Here is a 12,254-nt window from a genome sequence, read left to right as displayed (position 1 = left end):
GCGGAGCCGATCCGACCCTCACGGGAAAACGCGCATCTGATCGGAAACGCCTCCAAAATGCCCGATTTCACTCTATATATTGGCCCGAATGCCCAAAATTGGATGAAATCGGGCATTATCGTTCTACTGTATGGGGCCCTTAACATCCAGCAACAATGTTACATCAACACGAAAAAAAAACGACAGGATCTGATTGCCAAGTTCCACTGTAGAATGCTGGGGGTGTACATTCAAAAAGATTAAACTGGATGCCCGCTGGATTGATACATATCAGCTGTGTAAAACAAAGGGCTCATTCACATGTGCATAACGACCCCTACGCCCCATGGATTTAGTCTGTATCCGTGTTTGAGAATTATGCCTGATCTATATGACAGGTTTAAAAAAAAAAAAAATCAGGTACAACTAGAAGCCATATGCTAAGCCTGCAAGGACACAAATTACACTACATCCACAGATCCGAATCAAGTGTAATGCAAGACCATTTACCTGTCATAACATATGCAAGTGTCTTACAAATAAACATTTACAAAACATATACGTATGCTGGTCTGATTCAGAGCTGCATGGAACCTAGACTGTGGCCTTATCTAGCGACTTTTCACTTCCTATGCATGTGTCCCATTCTGCATATATATCTCTGCAGATGTACATATGTTTCAGAGTGCTCAAAACACAGCCATTTCTCTCTGGCCGCTAAATGGGCAACTGTGGGTGGCAACTGGGCATCAATACAGAGGTCGCAAGAATAGAGACTTGTGTGTGTGTCATGGGTGTGTTGTCAGAGATGCATCCTATTCTGGGTTACTCATATGCACTATGGTCACCAAAGCCAGACAGACCTCCTGCCAGTGCCAATGTTAGGAGTGACGGCTGTTCTGGTGAATGGAGGAGTGGGGTATGGAGGTCGGTTGGTGGGGTTGGAGGGCAAAGATGTATGCGACTCAAATGACCGGTGTATGGCCGCATTTTTAAGCGGTTCACAGTTGCATCTGTGTGACCACAATCAGGTTCTAACGGTAGGTATTTCGAGAGTCAATGAGTCGACACCACCATATGGCCGACATGCATTAGGTTGCCAGGTACAAAAGGTCGACATGTTTATTCAACATTTTTAGGTTTAGGGTTAGGCACTAGGTGAAGGGTTAGGATTAGACACCAAGGGGGGTCGGGAGGGCGGCGAGGGGTCTTAGTGTTAGATTTAGGCTAACAAAAATAAGTTGACCATTTTCAAGCCGACCATGTTAACCTTTCAACTGTTGACCTTTTGTACCTGTAGACCTGATACATGTTGACCATATGGCATCAACCTGGCTGTCGCCATATACATTGTAAATCTATTAATCCACACCCCTAACTGTGGGTTATGGTATCTTTTTCAGCTGTTAACCAACTTCACCTTTAAAACAAATGAAGACACTATTTGCATACTTGCGTCATCATCTAGTACATCATCTCACACAGTGTTGGACTGGGGCATGTAGGGCCCACCGGGGGAATGCAGCGGTAGGGGCCCATGCTTACGGGTGTGGTCGGTCTGCAGAGGGGGTGTGGCCTGCCACCTCATTGGTTTGACTAACCATTAGAGAGTGCAACGTCTGGGCCCCTTCATAAATATATACAGTAAATTCAGCTGCTGTATGCATGATAATGTTCCAGATTAATAACGGCAATGCACTGTAAAAAAATACACCATAGTCCAGTATAAGGTAACGTGTATAATGTATAATTCAAGTTAACAGTCTGGAACCTGATCCTTATGCTGCCCATACACTTGTGCGATGCCCCGCGACGCAACATCGCGGGGCATCGCACCGGCAGTTCAGGTGCGATGAAATCGTGCCTGAACTGCCAAAGTGATTACCATGCAATCATGCGATAGATCGCATGGTAATCACGTGATGGGCACGTCACAGCCGAGTGGGAGCGGCCTCTGGCCGCTCCCCATTGCAGTGTGATATATCTCATGTGGGTTTAAAACCACACGCGATCGCACTGCGATGCGAGAAATATTAAGTGCAGCACATAATATCTTGAAATGCGATATTCGACCGGCATGCCCGCGCATCGCGTCTCAAGGTACTAAAATGTGCATACAATCCTTCGATTTCTCTCACATATGTGGTCGAAATCGAAAGATAGCACCGATTATCTCATAAGTGTATGGGCACCATAAGAGCTGGAGGTGGCATCCAGGCAGTGGTGCCGTACCCCTATGGGTCAGTCCAAGCCTGATCTCACATTCTACAGCGCCGACAGAAAGCTATAACCACGCATCAGCTTGGGCAAGAAATGACAGGGAACTGGCTAGTCATGCATTAGAGGGAAGGCCTGAACATCCCCCCCACCCCTTCTTTTTCTCAATGATCTGAGAAAAGGTCTATTCATGTAACAGAACGCTGTGTTTGCTGAGGTGGGTTAACCTAGTTTCCCCTTGCAGTTTTATTTCCAGCAGGACACCATGACATAAGACGCCTGGGCACATGCCAGGAGGTAAACAGCTACCTAACTTGGCAGTCTCTGCAAATAGATTTTAAGGCTCTTTCTATGGTGATATTCTAAGAGAAGACCTTTCTTCCATCACTTCTGTGTGCTTTTCTGTATAATAGCTGGGGAGGTTATGTGCATATGTGATGTACATGCGACCAGCGGTGATCTGGTCACGCCTCGCACATGCCAAAAGGTAGAGAGGAGGCCACAGCTCTGCTAACCACAAAAATAAAATAATAAAAAAACAGAAAGCAAATTACTCTAAAAATCTAAAACAAATAATACAGCTTCCGCGGCTCTCCAATCCAGCTGGTGGCTGCCTGACTGACGGACAGGAACGTGGCTCTCCTCTGCTGGCCTCACTAGCCTCATATTATGTATTATATTATAGTGGCTTAACAAGAAGGTTAAGGCAGAAATGGATAAAAAAAAAAAAGCGGGCTTTCAAAGCATTTAAATCTAATGGAAAGGGGGTGTCTTTCAAGTATTACAAGGAGTGTAATAAGAAAAGCAAAAAAGCAATAAGAGCAGCTAAAATGGAAAATGAAAAGCAAATCGCTGTAGAGAGTAAAACCAATCCTAAAAAGTTTTTTAAATACATAAACGGTAAAAAGGTTAAAAAAGGAGAATATAGGTCCATTAAAAGATGGATTAGGAGAATTGATAAATAATGACGAAATAAAAGCGGAAATACTGAACAAATTCTTTTCATCAGTATTCACCAGTGAAGAACTGATTGTGGGAGTAGAGCATAACAATTGTGACAGTAATGATTCATGGTTAGATACTTGTTTAAGCGAAGTAGTAGTCCGGGAGAGACTAAGCAAAATTAAGATTAATAAATCACCTGGTCCTGATGGACTTTACCCGACGGTTCTTATGGAGCTTAGTTCACAACTAGCACGAACCCTATACTTGATTTTCAATAGTTCAATTAGATCAGGCATGGTACCGAAGGATTGGCGTATAGCTGAGGTAGTGCCATTATTTAAAAAGGGATCCAAAAATCTTCCGGGAAACTACAGACCAGTTAGTTTAACATCTATAGTGGGGAAAATATTGGAAGGAATTCTAAGGGACGGCATACAGGAGTATCTACAGTCTGCTAGGATTATTAGCAAGAACCAGCATGGGTTTGTGAGGGACAGGTCATGTCAGACTAACTTAATAAGCTTCTACGAGGAAGTGAGCAATAATCCTGATCAAGGAAAAGCAGTGGACATGGTCTTCCTAGATTTTGCAAAAGCCTTCGATACAGTTCCTCACAGGAGACTGATGATCAAATTAAAGGAGCTTGGCCTAGGAAAAACTATTTGCACATGGATAAGCAGCTGGTTGGATAGCAGGGTACAGCGAGTAGTGGTCAACGGGAAGTCTTCAACCTGGTCCCCAGTAGTCAGCGGAATACCACAAGGGTCCATACTCGGACCACTACTGTTCAACATATTTATCAATGACCTAGAAATAGGCCTGGAAAGCAGTGTCAATCTTTGCAGATGATACTAAACTGTGTAAAGTAATTCATTCAGAATTGGATGTGGAGTCCTTGCAGAATGATCTATCTAAACTTGAACTCTGGGCGTCTAAATGGAAAATGAGGTTCAATACAGACAAATGCAAGGTTATGCATTTTGAGACTAAAAACAAACTTGCATCCTACATATTAAATGGGGAACGCCTAGGGCAGGCATGTCCAAACTGCGGCCCTCCAGCTGTTGTGAAACTACATATCCCAGCATGCCCTGACACAGTTTTGCTGTCAGAGAATGCAAAAGCTGTGTCAGGGCATGCTGGGATGTGTAGTTTCTCAACAGCTGGAGGGCTGCAGTTTGGACATGCCTGGCCTAGGGGAAACAGAGTTGGAAAACGATTTGGGGACATTCATTGATAATAGGCTTAATAACCATACAGAATGTCAAAACGCAGTAAAGAAGGCAAGTAAGGTGCTAGCGTACATAAAAAGGGGAACTGAGACAAGGGACTCGGATGTAATCATGCCGCTGTATAAGGCATTGGTACGTCCGCACCTAGAATATTGTGTTCAGTTTTGGGCACCATTGTATAAAAAAGACATCAGTGAACGCGAAAGTGTTCAAAGGCGAGCTACTAAATTGATTAAAGGCCTAGAAGGACTGGACTATAAGGAAAGACTTACTAGGCTGAATATGTATACACTAGAAAAGAGGCGCCTAAGAGGAGATATTATTAATATCATCAAATATGTAAAGGGACATCACAAAGAGTTATCAGAGGAATTATTTATTAAAAGAACACAGTTTAGGACACGTGCGCACTCGCTGCGACTGGGGGAGAGAAAGTTCCAAACGCAACAGAGGAAAGGGTTCTTCACTGTTAGGGCAATTAGGATGTGGAATTCCCTGCCAAGGAAGGTGGTAATGGCGGACTCTGTAATTGGATTTAAAAAAGGAATGGATAAAATTTCTGAATGAAAAAGCTATCCAAGGTTATAATACTTAAAATATCAACGTGGTTAATCTGGGGGTAACATGAGTTATAGTAGCTAACTAGTCATAAAACATTAGGGGTAATTCCAAGTTGATCGCAGCAGGATTTTTGATAGCAATTGGGCAAAACCATGTGCACTGCAGTGGAGGCAGATATAACATGTGCAGAAAGAGTTAGATTTGGGTGAGTTATTTTATTTCTGTGCAGGGTAAATACTGGCTGCTTTATTTTTACACTGCAAATTAGATTGCAGATTGAACACACCCCACCCAAATCTAACTCTCTCTGCACATGTTATATCTACCTCCCCTGCAGTGCACATGGTTTTGCCCAATTGCTAACAAAAATCCTGCTGCGATCAACTTGGAATTACCCCCATTATTCAGCAAGTATGTAGAATCATCTCAACTTAAAACAGGTTGAACACGATGGGCAATTTGCCTCTATTCAACCTCAAATACTATGTTACTATCTGCACAATACAGTGTTTCAGAAACATCACATGGACTCTGCATACATTACCTTATGTGGTCCAGCAGGCTTATCCAAGTAACAAGGTGAACTATACTGGATCAAACAAAAATTTAGCAGTCTTGGATGGAGATAAAGGGGATGGAGAAAAAGTACCAACCAACCAGCTCCTAAATGTCATTTTTCAAACACAGGGGCAAATGTATTAAGCCTGGAGAAGTGATGAAGTGGAAGGTGATAACGCACCAGCCAGTCAGCTCCGGTCATTTTTGAAACCCAGCTTGTAGCTTGATAGTTAGGAGCTGATTGGCTGGTACTTTATCACTTCACCAGGTTTAATAAATATGTCCCAAAGCTTGTAACATGGCAGTTAGGAGCTAATGACCCCTTTTATCTCCAAGCGTTGATGCCTATGCCCCGGGTGTAGTACGGCTGACCGGCGGTCTCCTGACCGCTGGTCAGCTTACCGACGCCGGGATCCCGGCAGCATACCGACGCCGGGATCCCGGCAGCATACCGACGCCGGGATCCCGGCAGCATACCGACGCCGGGATCCCGGCAGCATACCGACGCCGGGATCCCGGCAGCATACCGACGCCGGGATCCCGGCAGCATACCGACGCCGGGATCCCGGCGGGGAGGGGCGAGTGCAGCAAGTGACCCGTCGGGCTGGTGGAGGAGGTCATGTGACTGTCGGTCATCTGACCGGCGGTCACATGAATACCACCCCTATGCCCCCATGTGTCTAAATCGCTACTGACTTAAGGATCGGCCAGACTGCCAAACTATCTGTTGATCGGTAAGGGCATACACAATTAACGATCGTCGGCATGATGTGTTGTGCTAGTTGTGCTGTCAATCACCACCGCCCCCTGCAGCAAATGTACGGGTGGTCAGCAGCACAATGCGCTGATAGATACAGATATATTGGCCATCGGCTGTGCTGAAGGGCTGACGCGATATGTCTGTACGTCGTTGTTACACACCAGCTGACATGTACGCGATATATCGACCATTCAACTGAACAGCCGATATATCGGCCAGTGTGTACCCAACGCTAGGCACATACCCAGTAGAAAATCGCTCAATAGCATCAGTCGTCCATAATGCGTGTTAGTCTGAATCAGGCCCTAGGAGTACTTAGACCATGCAAGTTATTGGAGGGTATCTGGTTCATTACAAAACTTATGAATTTCATATTGCAATTCAGGGTTTAGCTCGTGCCTCGTCAGATATCCATACAAAACCTCTACAAATCTGGAAAGCATTTGATTGACAAAGGTAGCATTAAGCAGCCAGGACAGACCTCACAGGCAGAGAAAAAGCTTTGTTCAGCTTAAGAGGGAAACCAGGATATGGGGGCAGGGAAGATTACATTTTCTTAAACAAAATTTCCACCAAAAAACAAAAACCCCAATTAACCCCCCCCCCCTCCCTAGCACATCACAGCAAACAAGGCTTTTGTTTGCATTTAGATAAAGGGGGGGGGGGGGGGGGGAGAGTGTGTACAGAGAAGAATGAAACACAAGTGATAATTAACGCTTACGGTACAGCAAACAGTAATTAAGACCAAGAGATAATGAGATGTTAGCAGAAGGGCTCCAGGGCGAAAACTCTCCAGCAGCGAACAAATTCCTCAATGCGGATATTGGAGTCGCACTCTGACTTCTAGAAGTGAGCAACATCTAAACTACCAAAGATTTAAAATATAACAGTTCCACATCTGTAACCACTTCAGCCAAACTAGAGGTCAGGAGCCTCACATGTGGCCTGACGATTGCATTATAATGGCCTAGTGTGCACAAAGATTACAAATCTGTGTGTTTGGGCATCACAAATCACCAATTCTAACATTTTTTGGCATGTTAACCGTTTCACCACACTGCTCCTGAGGTGCCCCTCATGGTTCCGGTATGAATGGTCGACCATGTTATGTTCGACAGTCATTAGGTCGACCACTATTGGTCGACATTGACATGGTCGACACATGAAAAGGTCGACACAAGTTTTTTTTTTTTAGTTTTTTTGGTGTCGTTTTTTTGCGTAAAGTGACTGGGAACCCCAATTAGTGCACCGCGTCCCCTCGCATGGCTCGCCATGCTTCGGGCATGGTGCCTTCGCTCCGCTACCACTTCGCTCGGCACAGATTACCGTTCCAATCGTAGTCCACGTGGATCGTAAAGTATGGAAAAGTTCCCCAAAAGAAAAAAAAAGTTAAAAAACTCATGTCGACCTTTTCATGTGTCGACCTTTCATGTGTCGACCATTTCATGTGCCGACCATGTGTCCATGTCAATGTCGACCAATAGTGGTCGACCTAATGACTGTCGACCATAACATGGTCGACCATGTGAACGGATACCGCCCCTCATAGCTAGGAGTTTTACATAACAGTTGGGTACTCCATTGAGCAGTACTAATCCAGAAAGAAAAACGGGGTGGTGAGGATACTCTACAGTCAACCCATCCATTGCCTCCAATGTCCCACCTCTACCCACAATGCATTGTAATCTTAACGTAATAAATTCTACTACAGCATAATATTCCAAATCAGCTCTACTAACATTAAATCAAGGAGCACACTGAAGAATTCGCTATTGGACACACTGAGCAGGTGGTTTCTTAACTGCAGTCATAATTTCCCAAACTATGTCCTTCCTTTCATCATCAAGTCCAAGAACCAATGTTCTGCATCAGAGGCAAACACAAATGACTACTTCACGTTGGTGTCATAATTAATTCTAAGAGCATACTGTGAAGTAAGTTTTGGTGAGGAAAGGGGGAACCAAACAAGAATTCCTGAGGGCTGCATCTTACCAACCATTGCTCAATGCACAAATGAATCTATAATTGAAAATGTTCTTAATCTTAGTGAATAGTAGAAAGGTTTCATTATCCATACAGTTTTTATTGGCTATTCATAAATTATTTTTTTTACAAAATACCCAGTTAGGAACAAACCTTACTCTTTATATTATTGCACTCAATATATAGATATTTTGAGGGCTACATAAGCCCGAAGGCTGTTAAACACCTAGGTTTGTACTCAAAGTGGTGCCACATTCTTGGTGAGGCTTTGTGACACCACCCTCGCAAGGTGGTCCAATATACCTTCTTTGGAGGGTTCTGGTACTGATCCAGGGGAGGGGGGGGGGGGTGTATTCTCCTAGATATTGGAAAGCCAGTGGTGTATATCTCCCACAAGGTTTAATTGCTGCTTTGGGCTGGAGCAAATTGCTTGCGCACCTTGTCAATATTCAATGAAAATCGTGAGCTATTTTGCCAAATACGGCCTTTTGTTTTTTATTTAAGTATAAGCTCTGGGGTCATTGGTCGGCTGTAGGCAGTAGGACAAATATCCACAGCTAAGCGGTTTAATCATAAAAATCAGAGTTGGTTTAGTGTTTAAAAACACAGACCGAGAAGTATACTGGACACACAGGTCTAAATCCCTGTGACTATTGTGATGCAACAAAAGTAGTTTTGGGGGTATCTGGTCTTTAGGTCGACAGCATTTGGGTCGACCACTATTGGTCGACATGGTCACTAGGTCATCATTGCAAATGCCGACACATGAAAAGGGCGACATGATTTTTCCAATTTTTTATAAAAAATGTTATTTTCACTTTTTCATACTTTACAATCCACGTGGACTACGATTGGGAATACTAACCTTGCCCGAAGTTTGCTCGCCATGCGAGGGGATACGGTACACTAATTGGGGTTCTCAGTCACTTTACGAAGAAAACGACAGCAAAAAAAATATTGAAAACTCACGTCGACCCTTTGCCATGTCAACCTAATGACCTTTTCCATGTCAACCTATTTCAGGTGTCGACCTAGTCACTGTCGACCAATAGTGGTCATTCTAATGACTGTCGACTTAATGTCGACACTATGATCCACACCCAGTTTTGGGGGATGACTGCTTTTTCATTCTCTCACATGAGATTAGTTTCAAGTGGTCCTTCATATATGTAAATTAACAAGTGGACTGTTGTGCTTCTGTAGAAGTGTCTCCCCACAAAGCACAATATCTACAAAGAATAAAGTTCTCTAGTTTAGTGTAGACAGGTCTTCAACTTATTATTACAAGTTAATAAGATAACATAATAACATAAAATAGCGCTAATGAAATGTATCACATACAAGTGGGTGAGAAAATAGGAACAATTCTCATCATAAAGGCGGACTGACTCACACCACACGTAAACAAAGGTGCTAGAATTTAGGAGTGCCGACATTTAAGAGAATGGAAAATGTGAAGTGATTCTTTGGCATGGAACAGTGGGAAAAATCAAAAAGTCAGACCTTTGCATTTAACAGGTTAGGAAAATGAAGAAGCCAGTTTGGTTTCCAAACGAGGTATTATATGAAGCAAAAAAGGGAGTCTAAGAAAGCAATGCATAAGACCAAGCTGAAGAGAAGACCGTGCAGTCATAGGAAAAAGGGACCCAGCATTTTATTAGGTACAAAAGTAAAAACAAAAACCAATAGGTTCACTTGAAAGACTAAAGATGGAGGTAGAGTGTCCTGTTGAGAGAGACCAGTTCAGCATACCACTCTTAATACTTATATTCTCAGTATTCATACCAGAAGGAGAAAGAAGGAAGCACAGTGAAGAGGCAACACTACTCAAAAGGAGGTAGACACAAATCCATTTACCCAGGAAATCCTACAAGAACTCTAAACACCGAAAGTGAAAAAAAACTATTGGGGACAGATGGGATATAGCCAGATTATTCAATCAGTCATATGACACAGACAGAAGTCATAATAAAAATATTATTAAATATATTAGACATATAAAAAATTAGAGGAAAAACAGTTAAGAGTCTATATAAAATAACAAATTAAAGTTCACACAGCAAAGAAGGTGAAGAGAGTGATAAACCACCGCACAGTTTTGGAATGGTCTACAGAACAGAATTAGCCACCAGTAAATGTTAGTATAGTATATGTTAGTATAGTATAAGTTCCCGCTGACCGACTCCATTACTACACCATTTAAAAAACAAACACTCAAATGCTAAATAAATCCTACTGGCTTCGCTGTGTAGAAGGAGACTATATACTGTTTGTGTATTATTTGTTTGTTCTAGCTCTCTATAGATTGAATGATATACATATACAATGTTCATGAAAGGAACATGTGCGCATACTTTATGCTATGTAAAGTATATGTGCACACCTACAAAGAATATTTCTGAATAAGTAACCCTTTGGCGCCATATAAAGAATAATAATAATAATAATAACAATAATGCTATACACCATGAAACCTAAAACAGAGCTTTTTATGTGATCATAACATCGGTTTTTATTATAAGTTGACCAAGTATATAACAGGAAAGTGTGACACACTTTGGAGGACACGTCTGTGAATGTCTTATCTTTGAATATAAAAAAATTAAATAAATAAAAACCTCTTAGGAGTTGTTGTAAACCTAAAATAAAAAAGCTCTAATAAGCTTTGTTTTCATAGAACAAAAAAGCTCTTATTTGCAAACAAGACTCTTGGATTCAGTTTTCTTGGTGCATAGCCTTATTTAGAGATATTATGTGTGGAAGTCACGACACTAGAGGAAATCGTACAAATTGGACCACAACCACTTTTAAAACAGGGCATACAGGGGATCTAAACCTCAAATCTATCAAACTTAATTAGCTCAAGCTAAACATGCATGACACCAGAAAAGTTCCTGAATACGGAGAACCAGGCAGTCAAAGCAACCAGAATGGTTCTTACCAAAACGCGGGTCTAACCGTGGGTCTAGCCAAGATGTGGACTTGTTTTTATGGTTTATGTAGTAGATTTCCCCTTCAGGAGTCAGGGCCTGCTCCCACCCATCTGGAAGTGGACCTAGAACACAAATAATTAAAAAAATTAATCTTAAGCAGCATTCCTAATGGGATTGTCAGAATGCGCAAGACTTTCAGTTAGTCAATAATTAAATATATATTTTAACAATACTTTAGTATTGTTGTTAACGTTTTATTTATATAAATTTACCTAAATATATATAGATAAGAAATAATATTGAGACTTTCAGATGTATTTTTAGGTGCAACCATTTACTAATGTGCACCAACATCTGCCAAAATACATGCAAGATAAGCCCTCCACAGCTAAACATATTTCATTTTTAGCATGCTTACAGATGCCAAAATACTAATGGGAAAAAGCCTACATTTAAAACAGGGATCACTGTTATCCAATGGTTTATCTAAAATTCTACTTTAAAACTCATTTGTGTAATGTTAAATTAGAAAATATATATATTTTTTTCATTTATTTAAATTATGCTATTATTTGAAAAATTAATTGAATAAAAAAAAATTACTTTGTTTAATATATATTACATGAGCTGGACAGCATCATAACCATTTAAACACAAGGTCATATACTACAGTACAATCACGCGGATCGGCTGAATCTTTTTTTTACCAGCTATGATTGTACAAATCTGCTAACATAAGCTCCCAGAAACTCGATAACCCACATTTCTACATTACAGCTTTATAGCAAACAAAGAAGAAGCAGTGATTGCTCTACAACCAATGGAAATAGAGGGGCATCTACTCCAAACAGTTTGGAAGCCAGAGTACCAGAGTCGATCAATCTTGCGAATATGCCTTTTTCACTATAAACATAAAAATTCATGTTGTATTATATATAATGCTCACAATCATTTCATCTGTATGTATGGACAATTTTATTAATGCTAATTTATATAGCATTTTTCTTCAGTAGGCCCCAAAGCGCTTTACATTTGCAGAAAATAAACTAAAGGGGGCAGTCATCGTGGGTGCACTACAAGGGTTAC

At 41.6% G+C, this 12,254-nt stretch overlaps 1 protein-coding gene across 5 annotated transcripts in view; it reads right to left on the bottom strand.

The window, feature by feature from the left end:
* The window catches only part of YAP1 (Yes1 associated transcriptional regulator), a 134,285-nt gene that overhangs the window by 21,652 nt on the left and 100,379 nt on the right, over positions 1-12,254 (bottom strand). For 3 of the 5 annotated variants that reach the window (XM_063951519.1, XM_063951514.1, XM_063951515.1), the window contains exon 4: positions 11,177-11,290. The exons of the other annotated variants lie outside the window; for them this stretch is intronic. In XM_063951519.1, the coding sequence (XP_063807589.1) occupies positions 11,177-11,290 (114 nt within the window). The remainder of the gene's footprint in view (positions 1-11,176; positions 11,291-12,254) is intronic. 5 annotated transcript variants of the gene reach the window in all.

Source organism: Pseudophryne corroboree, chromosome 2 (genome assembly GCF_028390025.1).
Source record: "Pseudophryne corroboree isolate aPseCor3 chromosome 2, aPseCor3.hap2, whole genome shotgun sequence".
NCBI lineage: Eukaryota > Metazoa > Chordata > Amphibia > Anura > Myobatrachidae > Pseudophryne > Pseudophryne corroboree.
This window is presented reverse-complemented; position numbering and strand designations above follow the sequence as displayed.